Source organism: Podarcis muralis, chromosome 6 (assembly GCF_964188315.1).
Source record: "Podarcis muralis chromosome 6, rPodMur119.hap1.1, whole genome shotgun sequence".
Taxonomy (NCBI): Eukaryota; Metazoa; Chordata; class Lepidosauria; order Squamata; family Lacertidae; genus Podarcis; species Podarcis muralis.
Genome location: NC_135660.1, coordinates 38151255 through 38175805, shown reverse-complemented (window position 1 = coordinate 38175805; position 24551 = coordinate 38151255). Strand labels below are relative to the sequence as shown.

General features: G+C 44.3%; 4 protein-coding genes across 13 annotated transcripts in view; 2 read left to right on the top strand and 2 right to left on the bottom strand.

Moving 5' to 3' along the window:
• The window catches only part of TSPEAR (thrombospondin type laminin G domain and EAR repeats), a 36179-nt gene extending 30040 nt beyond the window's left edge, over positions 1–6139 (top strand). The window contains exons 10-12 of the mRNA XM_028730853.2: positions 1833–2014; positions 2328–2429; positions 4626–6139. Coding sequence (XP_028586686.2) covers positions 1833–2014; positions 2328–2429; positions 4626–4779 — 438 coding nt within the window. The 3' untranslated portion in view covers positions 4780–6139. The remainder of the gene's footprint in view (positions 1–1832; positions 2015–2327; positions 2430–4625) is intronic.
• LOC114597707 (endothelial protein C receptor-like) overlaps positions 1–24551 on the top strand; it is a 222794-nt gene that overhangs the window by 90483 nt on the left and 107760 nt on the right. The window lies entirely within an intron of this gene.
• Positions 9844–15427, bottom strand: LRRC3 (leucine rich repeat containing 3). Of its 2 annotated transcripts, none has more exons than XM_028730854.2 (2): positions 15214–15427; positions 9844–11705 (listed from the first exon to the last, which is right to left on the bottom strand). In XM_028730854.2, exon 2 carries the CDS (start codon positions 11675–11677, stop codon positions 10892–10894), a length of 786 nt encoding a protein of 261 aa, XP_028586687.2. In that variant the 5' UTR covers positions 11678–11705; positions 15214–15427; the 3' UTR covers positions 9844–10891. The 2 variants fall into 2 exon arrangements, with proteins under 2 accessions (XP_028586687.2, XP_028586688.2); XM_028730855.2 differs by lacking the exon at positions 15214–15427 and adding an exon at positions 14712–15125.
• TRPM2 (transient receptor potential cation channel subfamily M member 2) overlaps positions 17579–24551 on the bottom strand; it is a 48383-nt gene continuing 41410 nt past the window's right edge. For 7 of the 9 annotated variants that reach the window (XM_028730856.2, XM_028730858.2, XM_077930006.1 and 4 more), the window contains 6 exons: positions 24408–24509; positions 24232–24318; positions 23289–23394; positions 22724–22825; positions 21903–22019; positions 17579–21261 (listed from right to left, as the gene is read on the bottom strand). In XM_028730856.2, coding sequence (XP_028586689.2) covers positions 21136–21261; positions 21903–22019; positions 22724–22825; positions 23289–23394; positions 24232–24318; positions 24408–24509 — 640 coding nt within the window. In that variant the 3' untranslated portion in view covers positions 17579–21135. Of the gene's footprint in view, positions 21262–21902; positions 22020–22723; positions 22826–23288; positions 23395–24231; positions 24319–24403; positions 24510–24551 lie in introns of those variants that run through there. The other 2 variants (XM_028730871.2, XM_028730866.2) reach the window with 2 other exon arrangements.

Below are 24551 nucleotides of genomic sequence, written 5' to 3'. Positions count from 1 at the left end.
ACTGCTCTATACTGAGCCAGACCTTTGGTCCATTTAACTCAGTGCTTTTAGCAGCAGCTCTCCGGGATTTCAGAGAGGAAGCTTTTCCCATTCTTACCTGAATCTGCCAGGGGTTGAGCCAGACACTTTCTTCAGGCAACGCAGATGCTCTACCATTAAGCAACAGCCTACGAAGTATTGCAATGGAGGAAAGACCATTGCCTCATTGAGACCACCCATAGATCAGTGTAGATGTTCAGTAAAGGCAACCCTATTTCACGTGAGCTATGTTAGAAAATGGGTGGGTTTGCATGCACCATTTAACACAGCTCTGGAAATTGTGGTACTAGTTAAGAGCAGAGGACTGAGTTACATTTGTCCCTAGTAGGGCTGCTACTAAGATAATGTCCTAGTGCAAGGGAATGTCATGCATGAAATAAGAGAGCAGGAAGAAGCATTTGCCAGACCTTCTGCTAGCAATATCTCCAATGGAACCCAGCTGGGCAGGAAGCAGAATGGAACGTGGTTTTGCATTCTTCATAATTGTGAACACCAAGGGGTTTCCAAGTAAAAACCAAGTGAATGAACAGGCCAACATATCTGGACAGCTTTCTAAAATTGGGACCCACACCAGACCTTCCTTCTCACTGCTAACTAACTGCTAGGTCTGCTTCTGCAAGAGTTACGTGGCTACTCAAACCCTCTTGTACACCAGGCTGCAGGGGAGAAACGTCATTGCTAGAGCAGGAAGAAAGAAATGGTTTTTGAGTGAGAGTGGCAGGGGAGGAGGGTAGCCCATTTTAATTTTGGTAGAATTTACCTTTTTAAAAGGCAATATGAGCACTAATATGGAAAAGAAGAAAAGCATTCACCTTTTAAAAAACAACAACCAAAAATGGGGGGGGGGGGGGACCCAAGCAAAAAATGCTTCCAAAATGGCTTGGGCATTTGGTGGATGGATTGGCGGTTGGAGTTTTCTTTTATTTTCATGAGCAGAGGTCACAGGAACTGGGCAATAAGTGCCAGTGGCAGTATCCCAATCACCTTACACCAGGGATGAGTAGCCTTTGGCTCTTCATAGCTTCATGGCTGGGGCTGGTAGGAATTAGGAGTCCAGTTGGAAAGCTGCAGGTTCCCCATCCCAGGCTTACACACACTACCCTCAGCCTTTATTGAGAGAGAGAAGAATTGGGTATGCAAGCAATTGTGGTTTGTCATTCAATTACTGGCAAAATCAGTGTTCAAAATCCAGCCTAAAAGAATGATGTCTGCACTGCTTGTCGCCAAAAGGTTATGACAGTGGTGTTAATAAAATTCTTACTGTATGTAGAAGCCCTTAATGCAGGAATGGGGAACCTTTTTCAGCCTAAGGGCCACATTCACTCATGGGTCAGCTTCTGGGGGCCACATACCAGTGGTGGGTGTGGCCACAGGCAAAAAGTAGGTGGAGCAACAGTGTGGTTCTTGCCTTTGTGCAGTAGGCTACATTCAATCAATGTACATGAGATGTTCTACATACATCTCTCCATCCAGACACAATTCAAGGACATATTCTAGCAAGGCAAAAACTCTCAAGAATGGGATGGAGCAAGGCCAGAGTGGGGCCTGGCCTGGAGAGGGTGAACAGCCTAGATAGCACCTTGAGGCCTAGACAGAGTCGCCTACAGGGCTGAATTTGGCCCCCAAGCCTGAGGTTCCTCACTCCTGCTTTAATGGAAACTGATGTGCATATGCTGAACGGCTTCCCAGAGGGGAAGTTGAGGTCTGGATTATTCTCCTCCATGTATTGTGTTGGATGCATTCTTCTGCAGTTTTCTGAAAAGCTTTTCTTCACGCCTTCTCTTTTGGTCTAGACTTTTGGTGCTGCTGACTGGGAAGTCTTCCAGATCCAAGACAGGGTCTTCCTCGCTCTGGCAAACAGCTATGACAGTACAATTGTTGCCCCAAACAACAGCTTTGCCATCAATTCTTCCATCTACGAGCTTAACATCACTGCACAGATGTTTGTCAAGTTCCAGGACATTCTTACCTACAGGTGCCTCCTTTATGTATTGCTGAAAACACCAGCATTGTGTCATTTTGATAATGGAATGTGTTTCGGTCTGCCAGAATGTTTTGATTCTTTTTTTAAAAAATTGTAAGACTGCAGTCCAAAATGTGTTCTTAAATTGATCTAGGTGGTCAAAATGTATAATAGAAAGATGAAAACGCTCACTTCTCTTAAAATAGCCTGATTTTGGTAAATGATTTAAAAAATGTATTCTAAATAGTAAATGGAAAGAGGATGTTTTCCCAGGCAGTTATCCCGCTGTTGTAATCTCTTCTTGTTTGGTTGGTTTCTGCTGCAGTGCTGTGGATTGGGAGTTCTTTTCAGTTGGAGAAGATAACTTTTTGGTGGTAGCAAATTCATTTGATGGTGTGACCTTTGCTGTAAACAGCATTATTTACAGGTAAGTAGGTGCACAACCCCCGCAGTGTCATAGCTTGAGTCATACTTGATTATTTTCATAGTGAATGAAAGTGGAACTAGTAAAAACACTAGTAAAAAAGGTAGGTAAAGGTAAAGGACCCCTGGATTGTTAAGTCCAGTCAAAGGCGACTATGGGGTTGCAGCGCTCATCTCGCTTTCAGGCTGAGGGAGCCAGCGTTTGTCCACAGACAGTTTTCCAGGTCATGTGGCCAGCATGACTAAACCACTACTGGCGCACAGAGGACCGTGATGAGTGCCAGAACACACAGAAATGCCGTTTACCTTCCTGCCGCAGCGGTACCTATTTATCTACTTGCACTGGCATGCTTTTGAACTGCTAAGTTGGCAGGAGCTGGGACAGAGCAATGGGAGCTTACCCTGTTGAGGGTTCAAACCGCCAACCTTCCAAGAGGCTCAGTGGTTTAGACCACAGCACCACTTTATGATGGTAACTAATATAGGAAGGAAAATCAATCTGATCTCAACCTGTGGGGTTGTGTTATTGTAAGGGTCTGGATGCAAATGGATATGCATATGTAAATACCATAGATCAAATATCACAGGCAGAATTTTCTTTTCACCTGCTTAGGTCACATAAAACAAAATGCACTCTTCCCTCACATTCTACTTGGAATAATTAAAGGGTATACACGTGTGCACTAGCCCTCAATATATTGAAACACCAGATCCAGGAACTATCCCAGGAGCATGTCACTGGATACCACTGTTGATTAGTTAATATTTACCCTTTAAGTACAATTTCCCAGACTGCTGAGAACCCGTGCTACCTGCCCGCAACACACTCTGCTACCTGTTACATATTTCAGAAGCTTTTCCAGGAGGATATAGACTACACCTCCTCTATTAAGTCAGCTACTTTATGAAAGAAGGAAACTAGGCCAGTCTGGCATCATTTGTTCTCAATAAAACCATGTGAACTGTTAATGATCACTCGTTTGTTCTATTCAGTAACAGCTGTACTGGTTTTTTTAACTGTTTCCTCCCATCAGCTCTACTTCCCTGGGGTTTATTCCTTCCATTAAAAAAGGCATGATATTTGCTCTTTCTCCATTCGTCTGGGACTAGCCAGACCAACCCAGCTGATGCATGTCCTCTGGGAGAAAGGATATGACTTGCAACAACTTGCTATGAAGACTGGCCTTGTGCATTGTATTGGAAACCTTAACTCGAAGTGAATGGCCCTAAAATTATATCTGAATACTGTCAAGCAATAGCAGCCATCCAGTATTGGATTCTGGACTTGATTGTGCAGTCCTGGAGAGGAGGGATATGCAGTCAGGAGTGGGTGTGCACAGAGGGTGCTGCACATGCAATTCATTCACTAATACAACTGTTAGGACTGTTTTTCTTCCCTTCTGCCCCTCCCTCTCCCTCTCAGGAATGGGCAGTAAATCATGGTGTAGGGAAGTCAAAAGGCAATGTAGCCCCACCTGCTGGCTACCACAGCTCAGTCTATTACCCCCAATTTGTGCCCACAGTACATTTCCCTTCCTAAGTCAATAGCACTACCATATGAGTCTCTGAACAACAGGCTACATGCAGAAGTCACCTCTGAAAGCCAGAGGTGAGGAGCTTTAGGCTTAGGGGCCAAAAATGGCCCTCTGCGCCTCTCTGTTTAACTCTTGGGGCCAGCTCACCCCTACATCCCAGCCCATGCCTCCTCTCACAAAGCCACACCAGCTCACTGACTATGCTCCACACACTTCTCAAGTGCTTTTGCCTGGCCAGGACGTGTCATTGAATTGTGGCGATACCTCTTGCTTACCTGAATAGTGGCTGGGGAGATGTGCTTTCTTTGTAAATCTACATATGATCCACTGTACAAAGGAAGAGACACACATCTGCTACACCACTCGCATGCGTCCCCCAGAAGGGAACGTGGCCCCTGGGCGGAAAATAGTTTCCCACACTTGCTTTCAAGTGCTGCCTTGCAGCACAATGCCAGTGCCCCCTTCAAATATGATACAGTTATACTGGGTGTTAGGAGCGTGTCTGCTATCTATAAGGTAGGCTCTTTGAACTGGTGTTAAAGGAGCGCATTCCTCACTAGGCCTTTTTCTGAACGGGAAAGCTGTTTGAAGGCAGTGGGGTAAAACGGATCCTGTGAGGTTGGTGATCATGAGCATTGAGTAACTCTTTTCTCTCTCTACTGTAGATGGCAAGGATATGAAGGCTTTGTAGCTGTTCACCATCTTCCAACGTTTGGCTGTAGGGACTGGGAAGCTTTCACCACTGCAGCTGGCTCTTACCTCATGTATTCAAGTGCAAAAGAACCACTATCCAGGGTGCTGAAGTTGAAAACCTTTTGATCTGGACAGGGGTGCTTTGATTTGCTGCAAACAAGTGGGCAAGTCTGGACTTGTGAGGAACTACTTTGGCTACTCAGGGCTAGGATCAGGAATGCTGTACCAAAGAGTCACTGCCATGAATGCCAGAGATGCCAGAGGATAGATACCCAGGTTGCCTCTCTGGATTAGGCTGAGTATGAGGCTGCTCAGGATTAGATTTCAAACCTGTTTTCCAATACCTGGAATGAGCTAGGAATATACATCACTTGGAGCTGGCCAGTGATATTAGTGAGTACAGTAACCTTGATTTCTCTCTCTCTCAGACATACCACACCATCCATGCAAGACAAACACATGCCCACTTCTGAACATCTTCCAGGAGCTGCTAATATAATCCACAATCCTGTGGGCAACAGAAACTAGAAGATGCCTTTAGCACATTATGGGCTACTGACCCCCAGTTTAGCAATATGGAACAAGTATAAGCATTTGGGTTCACTCCTTCCAGATTCCAGATGAATGCTTCCACTGCCGTGTCACTTTATGGGAAGAGCTTCAGTGTGCACCATTTTGGCATATTCCAACCCACTGTGAGCCCCTGTGGATATTGCTGGATCCCTGAGAAAGATCCCAGAAGAACGGAAAGAAGATTCCTTAGGATATGGATACGCTGTATGTAGCTTGAGAGCTTTGTGCCACAGCAAAGACCCAGCTGTTGTTTTTTCAAAGCTATTAAACTATTTCAGACATTTATTTATGGCTCTGGATTTTAGGAGTTCAAGGGAAAATATCTGGGCCTTGCTGAGAAAATCTGAAGCCCAATTATTCCCTTAATACAAAGTACTGCAGTCCACACCAGAGAAGATGCACAACCCATACTGGCTTGGGACGTCATCATGCCAACAGTTGCACAGACCAGTGGGCTATGGTGAAAGCCCTGGCCTTACAAAGTGATCTGTACATTAGTCTTCCACATTTTCAGCATAACTACAAGGAACGGAAAGTCAGATGTATTCTTGTTATGTTTAGGCTTTATGGATTTCACAAAATGGTGCTTACTGACATTTGGAAAGCCATTAGTACCTTGTCATGTGGATCTGTGACACTTCTCTAGTAAGCTCTACCCCATTTTCATTGGTGCTTTCTCAGTCTTTGCTTACATGTTAGCCTGTGAATAATCCCCCAAAATATAACTAATACTTGTTATTGCAAAGGATTTCAAATCATTCTCTATAAATGATATGTTTATATTGTATGAATTGCTACTATTGACAATAGCAGTTCTTATAGGGAGGTGGAATTATTATTTATTATCCAAAGAATATTTGCATTTTTGAAAGTAGCACCTAATAAAATTGATGGAGTGACTTTGATAACCTCAGGGGTTCTGCTTCAGGGGTTACTTTTTGTTAGCACTGTAGACCTAAACACCCACCTTAGCTGAAATAAGTGAACAAATGCAGTTCCAGTTGCCAGAACTTTCTAGGTCCACATTACCTGGCTACCAGACTTACCTAAGTTAGGTTCGGCTTTGTTTGCAAAAACACACTGAAGTAACGAAACATAAAAGATGACTGCTGATTTTTACTACTACTTTGCATAATGCACATTTATGTAATTCACTGCCCCAGATTGTGGATTTGGCCACTAGCATAGGTAAGTCTCAAAGGGGATTAGAGATGGGAACATTTTACAGGGTCTGGAATGTGCTTATAATGCAGCCTACAAGGTGCAAGAATGAGTGAAGGAATCCCATTCCAAAGCATCCTATGCAATCACAACTCCTAGTGAGACGTTCTTGAGCACTTATGTCAATGTGACATCACTCTCCTGTGCAAAGGTCCCCCTCCCCTCCATCACTTTCACCATCTATATATTCCTTTCTCCTATATATTGCTTGCTTCTTGGAATTAATGCAGTTTTTAATTTGTTCATCCTAAATAAGAATATATATATATGTTGATCAATGATTTTATAGATAGGTTTAACTAATCTAGTATGTTCAGCCCTGGCTAAAAGTAAAAAAATAAAATGGTTGTGTTCCTTACCAAGCCCAGGAGGGGGCAATGAAGGAGAATGTTCCAAAGGATGCTGTTAACAGTATGAAGGGGACTAAGCCAGTTAGTGGGGGTTTTAGTAATAGCATTTTCTAGGTAGGTCTTTTGGGCAATATAACCCTCATGTGGGAAATATGTGGGGTGCGTGAAGCAGTCTGAGGAAATGTTTGCCCTGTTCCTCACATACCAGGCACAACAAACAGCAGCAAGCCTGACTTTACTGTACTAGTAAGCGTACACTTAACCAGCAACAATGTAAGGCTATTTTATCTGTCTAAAACAGGGAGCCTACATGCTGCCCTCCAGATGTTGCTATGTTCCAGCTTCTCTAACCCTCAGCCATCATAGCCAGGGATGGTGGCAGCTGTAGTCCAACACATCTGGATGGCACACCACTGGCTACTCTTGACTTACACCAATATTCCACTGGGAGTGGCTGTCTAGGGTCTCATGAAAGTTTTTCTCACCATCAGATGTTACCTGATTCTTTTAACCAGAGGTGGCAGAGATTTAATCTTGGACCTTCTGCATTCAGAGCAGGGGCTGTTCTCGGTGAGTTGTGATCTTCAAAGTCAATCAGAAAGCTGCTCCTGGTTCTCTGGCCTAGATGATGTCACCTGTTTGTTACTTTCACATTTTGACAGTTCCTTTGAGGTGAGGGAATCTTAAGACAGTGCCAAGCTTTTTTGAAACGGCAATGTGTGAAGAAGTCCAAACATTTCGGCTAAACAGTGCTGTGTGTAGCTGTTGCCTAGGTAACACACACACACACACGACACAAATAAAGAGCAAAACCCTACCAGCAAAACTTGCTAATTATTCCTTTTCAGTTATAACCAAGTCCTACATTCATCTGCTTGAAATAAGATGAATGGTGCCTTTCTGGGCTGGCTTCCTGCCCCTGGACCCACAGAGTGGAACTGTTGCTGAAAAGATACTTGATTTAGGCTTGACAACACCTGATTTAAGCTTCAGCATAATGTGTACGACTGTTTCCAGACAATAAACACACACACAACATACCAGATTTTTTCCATTGTGCTTGCATTAGCTCTGATCCAGCATCAACAGCATAATATGTTATCCTTATGTATAATGGATGCAGGTAATCATCTTGTCAGGGAAAGGATATACAACTTCTTTAAAAATGTGCAGTAGGAGTGCTCCAGCACTGTTATCTGCGGGGGGGGGGGGTCACACTCAGCAAGAAAATTACCGTATTTTTCAGTGTATAAGACTAGGGTAGTTTTTTTCACCACAAAATTAGGTTTAAAATTGAGGCTCATCTTTTACATGGGTAGTGCTGAGGGGTGTTTTCTTAATTTGGAGCCATAGGCGCCGACTCCATGGGGCCTGAGGGGGCTCGAGCCCCCTCAAAAAAAATTTTGGGGGGGCTCAGCCCCCCCAATAATCTCGGGCGCCCTTCCAGCAGAGCGCCGCCGCCGTCCCCCGCCTCCTCCCCACCTGCTCCCTCGCCAGCCAGCCAGCCAGCCGCGCGCCCTAGTCGGAGAGCCCCGGCCGTCCCCCGCGAGATTAGGGAATCCCCGGGGGCGGGGGCTCCTGCCTCGCTGCTTCGCAGCACCACCGCCACTGCCAAGGCACTGCCGGGGGGAATTTCCTTCCTCCTGGCCCCCGCGAGAACAGGGGAATCCCGACTGGCCACACCTCCCAGCCAGCCGATTGGCTGGCTGGGGGGCGTGGCTTGCCCTATTTAGGGCCGGAGCCACTTTATTTGCATATTCATGAGCTTATTTATTATTCATGAGCTTTCCCGGGCCCCCCCAATATTTTTTATAAGTCCGCGTCCCTGTTTGGAGCCCCCCAAAATAGGGCGCGTCTTATAGACAGAAAAATACAGTAAATACAGTCATACCTCGGATTGCGAACGTGATCTGTACGGGAGGCACGTTCGCAACCTGCAGCGCCGCTTCTGTGCACACGCGTGACGCGATTCGGCACTTCTGTGCATGCGTGTGACGTCATTTTGCGTTGCTGTGCATGCGCGAGCGCTGAAACCTGGAAGTAAACCGTTCCAGTACTTCCACGTTCGGCGCAGTCCGTAACCTGAAAACGCACAACCCACAGCGTTCGCAACCTGAGGTATGACTGTAGACAAATAAAATCCAGTAAAATATATCCACTCCATACTTCAGCTTGGCTATGACAAACTGTCAATTGGCTTCTCCATTTCCGGAACACACTCTTAATAGCCACTCCACTTGGTCATTAAACATTAGTGTAAATTTTGAAAGTGCCTCAAAGTGCTTAATTTGCTGTTTTATGCCCACCCCCTTTTTCAAATGTACCCTATTGACAGGGACTGTATTGTTTTTTAATCTTTCTGAAATGTCTAAAAATCTTTATAGGCAGCAGCAGTAGCAGTGCTCCTGAAAGTGAAGAGCAAATGGTCAGGTGAGGGAATCTTAGACAGTGCCAACCTTTTTTGAAAAAGCAATGTGTGAAGAAGTCCAAACATTCCTTTTTAAAGTAGCACAGGATGGGCACTCCACTGTAGTGGCAATGGAACCCAAAGAGCACACAGCCACCCAATATAAAGTTCACAAAACAGGCGTTTGTGTAATGCATCATGAGTGATGTCACAGGCACAAGTTGTCTGTGATACACAACTGCATACTACAAGGACATCCCAGTAGCAATGTGTGTGCTAACAGAAGGATGATTTGTGTTCCGCCAGTAATGTAACATAGCAGTTCTGAGTGTTGGGCTGAGAGATACCCCTGCAACCCAATCTTGAGGAAGTCATGGGCACAACAGCTGAATAGCAAATGTGCATAAAGGGATCATCTGAAAAAGGCCCTAAGATCCTGTTCTTTTGGCATTGTGTTATCCCTCTTTTTTATTTTGGCTGTTAATTGCCAGAGTACTATTAAATTGGATCGTGTGTACTGTAGAAACAGAGTCTCAACAAACATGCATGTAGCTATATCCATTTTTCCAAAAAGGCTATTGGAGCTTTGAATACTGCAGCAGCTGAGATTATTTTAACAGTTTGAGGAACCACTTGAAATTTTATTTCCTTACTGTTTATTGTTTCAGCAAATGAGCTGCGTTGCCTAGGAATTTTTGTCAGCTGGAAAGACATGTTGAGTGTAGCAACTTGCCACTGCCATGTGCCCCCTAATTTTTGTTTGGTTTACATATAATCCATACCCCACTTTTCCGCCTTACTAAATTCCAGCACCAGCTACATCTTAGGACCACCCTTGAGGAAGTGGGGTGGGTTTGAAATATGAGAAAGAGGCATATTTAGAAATAAGCATTTTCAGTCACGTGCTTCCTTCCTCCCTTTCTGTGGAAGAAGCCTGTTCAGGCTTGTTCATTACATAATATATGCTTAAAATTGTCCTCTCTGATTATATTCAATGCTCACCTTAATAGTGGTCACCATGAAAATAGGTTAGTAACCTAACAAAGAGTGAAGAGGTGCAGACTCCAAATGCCATGTAATACGTAAGCCCAAAGGAAGCACATACCCTCTTCAGCTTTGCAACACAAGCACGCTTACATCAAACATAATTCCTGCTCATGTACATGAATCTATGTGTGTGCATGCTTGCACAATTTACCGATTTGAGAGAAAGGACTTTGTGTGGTTCCAAAAACTCCTGAGAGAGTGTGTTTGCAGTGTCCCAAAGAATCAAGTAAAGGTCAACCATGTACATACTTCCCATTGAAATCAAAAGCATTTTCGGAGCCACCAAGTTCTAGACACTGCAGGGCTGTGGGGTCTCTCCCACAGAATCAAATTCTGATTGTAAACATCTCACATCAACCGTCCATTGTCCTAAAGTTCTCCTAGAAAGCAGATCTCCTTATCTCTAGTTTCTGCTGGAATCCTTCTGCTGGTAATATGGCACAGAACATGGGAACCTTGGCTTGGACACTCTTCCTATATTTATATAACAACAAGTTTTCATTTTCTATTAAACTGTTGGTTTGTTTTTGTTAAAAAAAAAGTTGTTGCAGAACTAGTTGGACATAAATGTCCCAAGTCCCTCCCAACATTCTTTCCTACATAGAAAACTGGAGGTCCAGCCAAGGATCAACATTCCTGGCTACAGGATAGTGCTGATGGTCTCTTTAGGGACCCTTGTGCTAGGCAGGGATTTCAGATATTCCAGGTGCTTCTTTGTGTCCTCTTGGTTGTGCCGTACATAGTAGACCACATAGCTGATGACTAAAGTAAACCAGCTGAACATGGTAACAAACATGGCGACATCCGTGGTTTTCTGGTGCATGTTGCAAAAGTTGATGCCCGAATCGAGGATATGGAGCAGTGGTTTCCCAGCGTACTCCTCTTGCACGGATGTCTGGCAGGTGATCTCGTTGACTGAATCAGGGTCTAGTTTCACTTCCCACAAGACTTCCTGCAGAGTACATTCACAGTGCCAGGGGTTATTGGACAGGCGGATCATGGCATTTAAGTTGACCAGGGCTTCCTTTGGGATCCTCTGGATGTGGTTGCCAGAGAGGTCAAGCAGCCGCAGGCCATCGGCAACCCCTTTGAACGCTGCAGAATCAATCTTCTCAATGGCATTTTTGGAGAGGTCTATCTCCTGCAAGTGGGCGAGGTGCCTGAATGTGCTGTTAGGGACAGAGGTGATCTTATTGGCATCCAGTTTCAAAAACATGGTGTCCTTGGGAATATCTTTTGGAATTTCATCTAGGTTGCTAGCACTGCACAGAACAGCTGTGGCTCCCGAGTAGTTGGTGCACTGGCACTGGTCTGGGCAGGAGGTACAACAACCGGAAGGGGCGCAGAAGAGGAGGCAGAAGAGGGCTTGAGACCAGAACAACAGCGCAGGCCGAGATGCTTCAGCTGCTAGAAACATGCTGGTCATCCAATCAGGAGTGTGCAGTCCTGCATGGCTGCAAAGGCAAAGGCAAGGCTCTCTCAGAATCTTTTGAACTAGGAATTCCTACCATCACACACCAGCCCCCAGCTATCTGCAGAGACACAGGTCCAGCCCAGCCATCTGCTCCTCATTCATTCCTCTTGTCTTCCAGAGGCGGGTAAGCAACCCAAATCAGTGCCGGATTAAACCCTGTGGAGGCCCCTAGACAGTGGAAATCTTGGGGGAGGGAGGCCCTCACATTGAACTAAGAAAGCTTGATTGTAATTTTCTTTCAACATCAAATCAATATTATTTTGACCCATTGTTGTAGGGCCCATAAGATGGTGCTTACTCTGCCTATTTGGTAATCTGGCACTGATCTCCATGGGGGAAGACAATATGAATAGGTTTTTCTAGGATTCGTGATTCTCCGGTTCAGTCTAAGACAGCCGACCCAGCACCTGCTGTCCTACAAAGTTTGAGCACATGTTACAAATGCATGTTACGAAGGCCTGACAGCCAGCCAGCCTTCCTTCCTTCGCTGGAACCATGGACATGGGCGGGGGGGGGGGGACACAAACAAATGACGGCAGAAGTTAGCCCATATGGCCTTGGCAAATACATGCTCCCAAAGCCACATTGGCTGAGATTAGTACAAACACAGGACTGGCACCAACAGTGGAAGCAGGAGGCAGGGGTGCTTAACTGGTTTTGGATCATAGCTGAAGAGGACTTTAAAGATAATCTAGATATTGGTGTTCTTCCATTTAGAAAGGGCAGGGGACACGTGAATAAATCCTGTTCTACATTTGAATTACATTTTACTGGCTACAATGCAATGTGTTCTGACATTTGTATTGCACTGTCCATTGTAATGTTTTTTTATGTGAGGAATTTTCTGTGTGGCAGTTAGTTTAACTGTCGCTCGGGGCCTTAACTGACACCTATGAAGAAAGGTTGGTATTAGAATTCCCAGTATGCAAATAAAGGGTTGAATGTATGCACATTTTGATTGGTGGGTGCAGGTTTAGAACTTTCAGTTAAACTGTGTGATTGGCTGGAACTGGAATGGAAGGGCCAGAAGAAGCACATATAAGGTCGGCTGCTGGTCAGTGGTTAGTCAGTTGGCTGGAGACGGCTGGAGGTGCATGGTGTCTGTGGAGTCAGCCAAAAGGAAGAGACAAAACCAGAGGAAGAGGATTGGATAAGAGGAAGGAAGACCTGAGAGGCAGGTAGAGCGGCTTGGTGGATGAAGGACAGTGGAAGCATTTGGCTTAGGCTGAATAGAAAAGGGGAGAACCTGCCAGCAGCACTGAAGGGAGAAGCAGCTTGAAATGCTGGACTCTGGTGACTGGCAGGAGTAGTGAGGGAAGATTCTGACGGCAGTACAGCAAGACAAACCAGTACTTACACAGGTCAGAAAAAAGGATTGGAAAAAGTCCTCCACTACAGTGTTGGTGGGGATTAACTTGGATGGAGAGAACAGAAGGGCAATTTGGCAAAATATTTTTATAGGGTAACTAACTGCTTCCTTAAAGCTGTCTTCACTTAACATTATAGTTGGATATAAGCTCTGTTGATATTTAAACTGACAGTAACAACAAAGCGTATACTACAGTACTATTTTGAAGTAACCAGCTAAGTTTGTGCACCTTATAATCTTGTAGGTCATAAAGGTAAAATACCTTCATTAAATGTAATATCTGTATATGACTAGCTTTGTACCATGCCTATCCCCCAACCTAACTGGGTTACTGGTAAGTTAAGGGTTCAGACAAAGTAAACAAGACTGAATGAGCAACATTGGAATGAGAGATGGGTTTTGTTATTATAGATTAAGTAAGGAAATGCCCTGCCCTCCTTTCCTCCACAGGTGGCAAGAAGGAAATGGGCCTTCTCCCCTGTTATCAGAGAGGTATTAACAACAGCATGCTTCTGTCACATCCATTTAACCAAAGGTTTTCCCAATAATTAATGCTAGATTCTACAATCATATATTTTTTCTGATATTTGTATTTTTCAAAATAGTTTTAATGTATGCAGGAGCAACCAGTGCTGTGGTGCCAGTCTCCCTCTGGGTAGCAGCAACACTGCCAAGTGTGGCAGCAGGGGGGCAGTGTTTCAACCTTACCACTGTCTTGTCCCATTCAGGTAAGTGACAGCACCCCCCCCCCCATTCCTGAACATATTTTACAGTGTTAACTGCTTTGAGGTTTTCTTAATAATAGTAAGCGATATAAAAGTACTTTAAAATACATTAAAATAAATAAAATGTGTACCCTCTGCAGAGGGAAAAGCAGCTGTGGAGGGCAATGTGGAGTGGAGAAGTGATGCGTCTGAAAGGGGTTACGCACTCCCTTAACCCCTACCACACCTCTACTTTAAAAAGCGTACCCTTCAGAAGTATTTTTTCCTCAATGAAACCAGGTCTATCAGGTTCGTCACATGCATTTGTGCATAACACTCAAATATTTATTTGAATGATGTTCAGAATATATTACCAACTTCGTACGCTGTTAATAAAATGAGCCCAATTTTTAAAAAATCAAGACACTGAAACCTGCATAACCGATGGCCATTATTGTTGCTGTTGCATTTATCAATCCATGCCTCAACCTATGCTACTCATAGCCCATTCTACACCACAAATTTGTGTCAGTTTTATACAAGCTTAACTATTATGGATGAGAACCGTAGTCTGGGGAAGGGTACTTACAATTCTATGACATCTCTAAACCTTCACTCATAGAACTACAATCCCCAGAGTTCCCCGAGGAAAGGAAATGACTAGGACTGCTACACTACAGCTTAAGTCTGTAGTATAAATATGCCCTGCTAGTGGCCAGCTGGGATCTAGAAAATTGAAGTTATTTTGCATTTGAACATCAGGGCATTATGGGGTGTTGATGCCCAGCTGTATGTATCCTGTTATGGATCTCAGTCTTTGACTGTAGTGATGATGACGATGGTGATGATTATAGAGGAGAAATCCCCTCTATCTCCGGGAGAATCCCGCTGCTTCCCCCCTCCCTTGTCCTACCTAGGAACGTTTTCAGCAGCGGCGCTCCTTTCCCTTTAATAGATGCGTCGTCGAGGGAATTCTGACAGGCGCAGCTTTTCCAAGCTGGGCAAGCGCCGTGACATGACAAGAGGCATCTGCTGCTTTCCCCACAACTATTAAAGGTACATGAGTCATAACGCCCAGAGGTTTGGCCATCCCTGCTGTAAGCCCAGCAGGGAAAGAGGCTGATCTCTCCTTTCCCTCCAGGCGATGTGAATATGACACTAAAGATCTCGCTGCAGCATCCGCCCACACAGCGCTTCGCAGACTTCCGAGCACGATGCCCGCAGTGCAAAAGCAGCCCGGATCTCGGAATCCCGCTTTGCAGGGCTCCGAGAGCCTCGCCAACACTGCTTTAACTTAGATCGCTATGGATCCCATCCATCCCGCAGATCCGTCCCCGTTAAACCCACCGACTGGCCCTCCCCGGCGCACACCTCCCTCCCTTCCCCAACCTGAGGATGGCATGCAGGCGCGTTACCTGAGCTGAGGTCACTGGAGCTCACCGGACGCGACTGTGCCAAGTTTCTCCCGCGCCACCAGCGCAGCGCCGCTCTCCTGGCCACGCCCTTAGTCGAGGGGGCGGGCGCAGCCCGAGGCGGCGGCGGCAGCACCGCGGCGAGGACTTGCAGCCCGCTTGCGCGCAGGACTTGTTGCTGCCATCCTCTCGCCTTCCTCCCAGTCGCGCACAAAGCCGTTCATGAGGACTGCCGGCTGTAATTGGATAGCGCCTGCTTGTCACCGACAGCCTGGAGGGGGGCATCCTTGGGTTTTTTAAAGGGGCAGCTGCCGCTCAGGCAGAAGGGAGGCTCCCCTTGCCTCGCGCTCACAGCCATATTGCGCTTTTACGCATTTGGAAAGCAGATCCGGGGAGACGAGAGAAAGCCGCCAGTCCTGGTTGCGTCTGCTGTCAAGCCGCCTGCTTGGGTCTCGCTCCGAACGCCGCTTTTATTAGCTACTAAAATGCCATCTGTGAAGTTGCATTTCAGTCCTCGTGTTGAGAATCGGTGGCATGGGATGGGGAACGCGCGTCTGCGCGCACGTGGCACATGCATACCCGGCATGTGTTTGCAGGCGCGCCTCCCGACACCAGGGGAAGGTCCACGACAAACGCCGTAGGGCGTGAGCCCCGTTTGTCTGGCCCAAAGACTTAAAAGGCCTTACAGTAATTTATAGGCACTTACTACCATTCTAGTAATAGAACTTTGGTTGCAAGTCCGCAGCGAGAAGGTATCTACACACGTGTGTTCGGATGTGCAGGGAATTTTGAGAGAGGGGAAAACCTGTGAAAACTGGGGCCTGCCGCCTGGAAGGAGTTCTCATTCTGTCTACTGCGATTAAGCCTTTTTAGATGGGCTGAGAGATGCCAGTGTGGTCAGTAGGCTCCTGTTCAGAGGCTGTATAGCTGCCACGTTACAGAAGATTTATGGATCTCACTTAAAAATATGCAGTGTGCAGTATAGCAGACCAGTTATCATTTTCAAAACTTCAAAACTGCACTATTTGAAAGCTGTAGATTTGATTCAGTATCAAAATTGTATTTGTATACTGCTTTTGTTTGTCCAGTTTCAACATTGCAACACTACCCAACTATTCACTGGTCACAGGTGTTAAAATGTTGTTACCTAAAATCTACAAGGGAGGAGAGCACTTTGGCATGCTGGTCATACTTTTGAGCTTCCCACAGGCAACTTGTTGGCTTTCGTGAGGCCAGGATGTTGTATTAGATAGGCCTTCAGAGTGCTTTTTGCAAGAGTCTTCTTATGTTTACACACTTAAACCCATCTCATGGCATAGGTGTAGCCAGGATATTTTTTTTTGGGGGGGGGGGGAGGCAGAACACCCACCTGTCTTGTTCCAGAACTGAGCTACCTGTGACACAACTGGTCAGTTCATAAAAGCCATGCATATCACTTATCACTAGAATGTACCTCATCATCATCCAAGTGACCTCAGCAAGCATTTCAATTTCAAATATTCTGATTAAAATAACTAAAAGTAGAAATAATTTTTTTACTTAATTTAGGGGGGCAGCTACGCACATATCTCATGGATTCAAATTTAAATTGGGCCCTTGAAGCCTGGATATTCTAAGAAAAAAAAATGAGTGCAATCAAAGGTGTAATTTTAGGCTGAATGCACAAGTGTTTCTGCTGTAGAGTGACCTCTTCTCCCAACTGCCACCTTAAAGGACATGCATACATAGCTCCAAACTGAATGCTGATGGTTTTTCAAGCACCTGTTTGTCTTGTAGCTTTCAACCACTTGGTTTATTTCAAATTTGTTTAAAACTGTAAAGTTGGTAAGCACTTTACTATTAAAAAAGCACTTTAAGATGGGAGGAATGGCTTTGTTATTTGCATGAGCCAGTCAGTAGTGATAAATCAACATGTGCAAATAAGGCTTTTATTGAAAACCAAAACAGGATTACTCTGAGCTTGATGTGGGGTATACTATGGAGGGGGACATGCACAGTAGGTTATCTGAATCCTCCAGATGTGTGTCCCTAGTGGTCTCACTGCTAAAATGATATCATTTGGTCACAACATATTCACGTTTCATATTCTCTGGGACCAGCCCATCAATACAATTCTATTAAAAAACATGTCTTCAAGTTCTGTCTCTTTCATGAACCTTCCCAGATTTGTCTCAGGCTTTTAGAATATTTCTACATAAAAAATCTGCAAATGAATGGGAGATCAAACTACTTTGCTACAGATTAACAAAGAGAGTAAAGCTATTGAGGAAAAACTAGCTGCAGTCTTGACAGTGTATTATACAATCTTCCCACCTATAAATAAAAAGCAGCAGCATTAATGGAATCTCTGGCATGGATATATCAACACTTGGCGAAAGCACAGCTTTTTATTAAGCAGCAGCAGACCAGACCAATGTGAGGCATAAGCATAGAATCCATTAACATTAGCACCACTGGACTAACATGAAATATCAAGATGCCCCAATATTAAGGTGAGTATGAGGAAGAATGTGAAGTAGGAGCACTACAGTCCAGAGAAAATTCAGAAGCAAAAACATTTCAGTAATGGCATTTGAAGCAGTTTCTTCTAATTAATTTTACACATAATGGATTAGTGGTATCTTACAAAGAAGGATTAGACCAGCACCATTTGGAATTGTGAAATGCTCATGGGAATACCCTTTGTAAAATGTTGTTTCTGTGTAATGAGTACTTGTGAGCAGGGACCATCTAGTCACTTATGCATTGCCAAAAGAGAGGGCAAACAAAAAGGATTTGTCTGTGCAAATTACCTCCCTCCATTGAAACAAATGAGGTTTGTAGTGTTGTTGAAAAAGCATTCAGAGTGTATCAAAACACTAGTAGAACAGATTACTGGGAATTAGTTTCTCTGGCCATAGTTCACTGTGTAGTAATGTTTCAAGTAACTTTTACATGATTTAAATTACACAAATGGAAATTTATTGAATGCGTAACACAAGCTAAGCTTATGATATTTGGGGAACATTTTCCTTTTTTTACCTGAGGCTAAATCCAGAGTTTACTATTACAGCAAGAAATTGTTACTAATATTAATTACCATGCTGTGGCATAGATTGTGGTCACATTCTTTCAGTAACTCTTCAAGCTAAGGTTGCCATATTTCAAAACGTGAAAATCCAAACACAAAAGTTTCAACATGGGTTGCCATATGTCCGCATTGTCCCAGACATTTTAGTGCTTTCTGCCCAGTTTCCCACCACCATATTCCGGAATTCCAGACACATGGCAACCCTACTTCAAGCAAACTATTTAATTTAGGCTTTGAACTCAAATAAATTGACTTTACGTTGAACTCACATTGACTTCACTTGCACCAGTCTTTTAGATCTGGGGTAGTCATCATGGTGCCATCTTGTTGGACTACAGTTCTCATTGTTCCTGACTACTGGCCATACTGGCTAAAGCTGGTGGGACCTGGAGTCTGGCAACTTCTTGAGGGCACCACATTCACTAACCCTTACTAGGTAAGGCCCAACACTTTCTAGCATGAAAAACATAGAAATGGTAAGTTGCTGCAGTTTTGTACTTTATTGTTTTTAAAGCTAAGAGCCTGGGCCTCTCGAAGCACAGTCAATTTGCCCCATAAATAAGGCAGAATAAGACTTAATATATGGAGCACTAAAAAGAGGAGTGTATTAAACGCAAGAGAACTGTAAGCAATGCAGACAAAGCTCTGTGCATCCAAATGGCAGTACAGGATCCATCAAAGAAAACATGGAGCTTTGTGCCTTTTTAGCACGCTGGCTAAAGGCCTATACTTAGAGGGAAGTTTTATTATAGTGGCTATTAGCTAAAACAGAAACAGTTATGTTCAGAGATGATGCATCTGATTGCCAGATGCTGGAACCAAATATCTGGGAAGCTATCTTCATCTTGCACTTTTTATTGGAAATCAAATGTTGGATTATTTGGACCTTGGTCTGATCCAGGTAGGGCATTTTAGATTCTTATGGATGATTGTGACATGACCCAAGAGAGCATGGAGAAAAGTAATTTGATTCAAAGACTGCACTCAGATTCACCACTAGAATCAACACACTATCAGCTAGATGACAAAAGGGTGAATCAGAATCAGAAAAGGGGGAAACAGTTAAGAAAATTCAAATGATGTGGGTGCCTTGAATGAACAAACTAAGTTTTAATTATGTCAACATCTGATGCAATCTAGCTATCAGCCTACTTGCAAATTGAGAAGACAATTAGTTTTATGTTGCAGTAGAACAGGAGTGAGGAAACTTATTTCAGCCCAAGAGGCAGATCTGAATTTGGCCAGCCTTTTAGGGGACACATTCCTGTGGTGGATGAGGCAAAATAAAAACTACCAAAAAGGAAACACATGTACAGTATCTCCATTCCCTACCATTGTCAGAAACACACATTTATCAGACATGAAGGCATTACGTTCTCACTCACTTCCCTCAATACTCTCTCTTACCCACCCTCACTCTATTGCTGGTGTGGGTGGAAATGCTGCCTTTTACTTTTAAGCACACAATTTATCTCTGTGCACTGTCGAACTTAGCGCTAAAATTGGAGATAAATCCTTAAGGAGCAGGCAAAGTGATGTCTTATCTCAATAAAATGACATGGGGTGATTGGCAGGTGGGCAGGGCTCACTGGGACAGGCTTGGTGGGCTGGATTGTGGGCTATATTTGCCCCAAGGTTCAGAGATTTCCCATTACTGGAAAGCTGCTGTAATTTCAGTTGAAAAGAGCCTGGAGACTTTATAAAACTTTACCCTGCAAGGTCTAGGATCAACAGTGTAGAAAGCCCATGTGATGTCATGGTTAGTGTGTTGGACTAGGACCTGGGAGACCAAGGTTCAAATCCCCACTCGGCCATGAAGCTTACTGGGTGACCTTGGACCAGTCACTGTCTCTCCACATATAATAATAATAATTTATTATTTATACCCCGCCCATCTGGCTGGGCCTCCCCTCACATAACCTACCTCACAGAAAAGGAGAGGGAAGAGCCATTTGCACCAACTTAAGCTCCTTGAAGGAAAAGGTGGTATATAAATGTAATAAATAATAAACAGTAAGAAGCATTGTGCAGAGGTTCCTTCTGCCTTGGCATATCTCCACAGCAAAGAACAGATTTGGTTACACCTTTAAAAAAACCCAGTGTCAGAATGAATTTCCAGCCTCAACTTGGCCAGAACTGCATTGATGAAAGCAAAGCAATAGGTAGCAGTGGAAGAGCCGCCTTCTCTTAACCTTGGCAACCACTAATGCCTGGTTCAGAGATGCTTCTTCAGCTCAGTATGCCAAAGACTTGTCACGGAACGACATCAGACTTGTGAATTGATCTACTGAAAGCTGATGGCCTTCGGCTTGCAACAAATTCCTAGCGCCAGAGTCTTTGGGAAATGGCTTGTATGCTGGACACAGGACTACTTTTTCCAAAGGCAGCATTGATGAGAGGACATGCATCTTGAAGGCAGTGCAGCCGGCCTCTTTCCATTACCATTAGAGCAGTGATCCTAACCAGAATCAGGCCCCACTGCACTGCCTACTTTGCAGATTTAGAATGCCATCCTGAGCGCTAGGATTATCTGTATGGGTTGCAAGATACATTGTTAGCCAATGGAACAGCTGAAAAGGAAATCCAGTGCCCCAGAAGCCCTGCTCCAGGAAGAACAACAAAAGAAGGCTCTGCCCCTTTGCTTTCTATGGGCAAATACTGTTATGCAAGGGGCAAGATTACATTGCTTTCTACGGTCGTTTTGTGAGGGTCAGCTGAAGTGTTATTCTGCACACAGGAAAAAGAAAATGCACAAAGAAAATCCCCAGAGGGAAAGATGTCAGTCAGGTTTTGCTGCATTTCGAAAGAGCTGAGGGAGAAATGGGAGGAAGACTAAGGGTGATGGTCCTGTGTCCTCAGTAGTATGCCCCCAGGAGGACACATGCTTTCTGCAGGAGTTCTTTGTGGTTCACATAAAGCGGGATTCTTTTATCCACAACCTGCCACCGGACGGTCGCCTCCAGATCACAGCCCTGGAGAAACTGCAGAAAGAAACCCCAAAAGGAATATAGGTTACTGTCAGCTTCCTATCAGCCTCTCGCAAGCCACAGTCACAGTCCAAGTGATATGGATAGATTATCTCAGAACCATCAATACATCTACTAACAGGGTCTACCGGGTATTAATAGAACCTGTGGAAAATAGTCTAAACAGGCACTCTTGGGGCCTGCTCCACTTCTTTCTACTTTCTACTTTGTGCTATATATAGCACTGTGCTCTGCATCTGATTACACCAAGGTGTGCTGAATATTCCTGATTACAGCCCTCAGGAACTGCAATGCAATATTTTAATTACAGAGTAGTATTAGGTAATTATCTCTCTCACACACTCAGATGCGTACATGCACACACAGAGAACCACCTCTCTAATATCTGCCCATTCATTTCTTCCAGTGATTTCTTTTTCTATGCCCTCAGCATCGTCTTTCTTAAGCTTCCCACATATTTTCACTTGGCACCATGCCCATTCTGATGCTTAAGATTCAAGGAGCTGCCCTTTCTCCCTCTTCTTACACAGCAAGATTTCATGCCATGGTTTCTGCAAAACCTGTGGCTTTCATCCCACTACCTCTAGAGGAGAATTTTGTGGCATAAGGGTAATAAGCGGCATTATGGCATGTACCGAATTCATACGCTTCATCTCCACATCATTATGCTCTTCAAAGTGCACACTAATGGCCACAGTTTCTATCCAGGCATTGTCTGTGTTCCTGGGGTCATCCACGTATCCTTTGTATACCTAGAAGTAGAGGTGAATGAAGGGTAGATGGAAAAAGAGAAGACATAATGTATGGACTCTTCCTAAAGCTGGTGATCGCTATGTTCTAAAGATCTTTCCAAATGATTGAGGTGAAGAGTAGATATTAAAGTAGCTTTTCCAAGGGCATGGTGGCTTTGCTCCTTTATTAAAGAAAATACAAGTCAACCAAAGTGCCCAAGGATGGAAGGTTAGTACCAGGCAGCAATTAGATTTCATCAGACTCCTACAGCTACAACTACCAATTCAAGCTTACCACTTTTTCCCTCCATCTTTCTCTTCCGCACCATGTCTGTGTCAGCTTTCCATACTGGGCCTTGTAGGGAGGAATCACTGTGTGGATCTCGGGTTAAGGGCTCATGGGAAAGCATGACAGAGTCTACTCTGCTTCAGCACCCCAGCCCACAGATGTGATCTAAGGCAGCAGTTGAGGAGTGTATGACCAGAGGAGTGTCCACAGGAAATTACAAAGTACTGGTGAATTGTCTGGAGCCTGAAACCTCCTCTTCATTTTTAAAACACTATTGATTTAAGACTATGTCATGTGCCCATTTGGTGCATCATGCCCCAAAGCCTAATGGAATGTAGTTCCCCACCATCTTCTCATACATTATTTTGGGAATGGGGCAAAGGGGTTCACTGACAGTGCCCTTGTTTCTGTCAAGCCCCATTGGTGCTCAAAGTACCTCTGTACCCTGATTCAGCAATTTCTGAAATTGTGGCCAGAATTCCCGTCTTAGGATCCGCTTCAGCTTCTGTGGCAAAGCTTCCCCTGGCTCTAAAGATCCCTGGAAGAAAAATCAAAACATTACTTGGTGTAAGAAGCAGATAAGCTTCCAAGATACTAGGCCAAAAAAGCAGGAGTTTCTATCTGGTTTCCAGCTGGCAAACTTTTATTGGAGTTCCAGGAAAGTATGCCTTTCAAGTGAATGAGTATTACAGTCAAATCTTGGAAACTCAAACAAGAAAGCTAGAACCTTTGGCTTGAACATTTAAGAACCAATCAGACAAAAGATGCACCTAACACAACAATCAGTGGGAGCTCACTGGCACAAGGCTAAGAAAGAAGGTCAGCTTAACATAGTTTTAGTGCCCTATTGTTTTATAAAAGGCTTTTTAGGTTTGGCATTTTCTATGGCAGAACCCCTGGAATGCAGCTCATGTAATTTATCACTCTGACTCTAATAAAACCTTGGCATACACCTCCCTTCTTCAGATATGGGCTAGATGTGAAGAAATATAACTACTTACCCCAGGCAAAGCCCAATGATCCGAAAAGGGGAATTTTACTATTAAGACTTCCAGCATTTTCTTTAAGCTTTTTCTATAAATGGATCCATCCACATTCCTCCTCCAGCTACAAACACCATAGAGAAAGATGTTACAGAGTATTATCCCATGGTTTTGAAGATACTTGATACAATGACTTTGAGACAGCTATGCAGATCTGGGTCTGGACACTGTCTGGATGGAAGACCACATGGGAACCCAACATATGCCGCCTTGAATTGTGTAATGGAAAAAAGACAGGATATAGCTATCATTCTTTGTATACATGCATCTTAAAGAATGATAGTGAGAAGTCTCTCCACCACAGCTACCGTGATGGACTTCTCTGGTGCCTGTGAAGTGTTCTCAGCTTCAAATACAATTTCTTTGACATAGTTCCCGGACACAAGGACAAAACGCTGCTTTTTGGAAGCAAGAAAGTGTCTTCTGAAGCAAGGAAGCTATCTGCAGCCCACATGACCTGCATCAGTCAGTTTTCAGGCTAGGGACATCCATGTTTCTTTTCCTGGCCTGTTGTTGTCATGGATACAGCACTTACTCCTGCAAAGGCGCTGCATTTATCAGCTGAGGCTCAAAAGTGCTCTGAAAATAGGCAGGGCACTTTACAGTATTAACTTGTGAAAAGCAGACTGCTTGTGGATGAGTACAAGTCTGAAGTGAGGGGGGGAAATGCATCTTGCTGCTCTCAAAATGAACCTGGTGAAATTGCCCTTGATTGGAACCAAGAACTGAGGAGTAAGAACAGGCTCCTGCCCTTTATTGAAAATCAAAGTAGAAATCATGGTAACATTTCATTTATAGCTTATTTTGTGGTTTCTCACACAGTCCTGAGCACAAAGCTACCAAATTAGAGTAGAAGACTACACTTATAGGGATGAGAAATGGCACTCTGCTATCTACTCACCGTGTCACAACAGGGTGAAGAGCATGATTTGGTCCAAAGAACCGAAGAATACCTTGGCCCTTCAGGCCTGTCCTTCCCATGGGATTCCTATAAAAATATTAAAAGAACTATGTTGCTGCTGGTGTGATGTGGGCACCATAATGAAGATTCCCACTCTTGTTGCCAGACTCACTCACAGTGGCAGGCCGTCCTCAATAAGATAGGTGCCATGGAAGCTCTGTCTGTTGATATCTCCATCCATACTGTTGAAGTTTATCCTTGAAAGATTCTCTAAAGAGCTGAAAGACAGGGACAAAGCTTTCATCTCCGCAACATGTCGA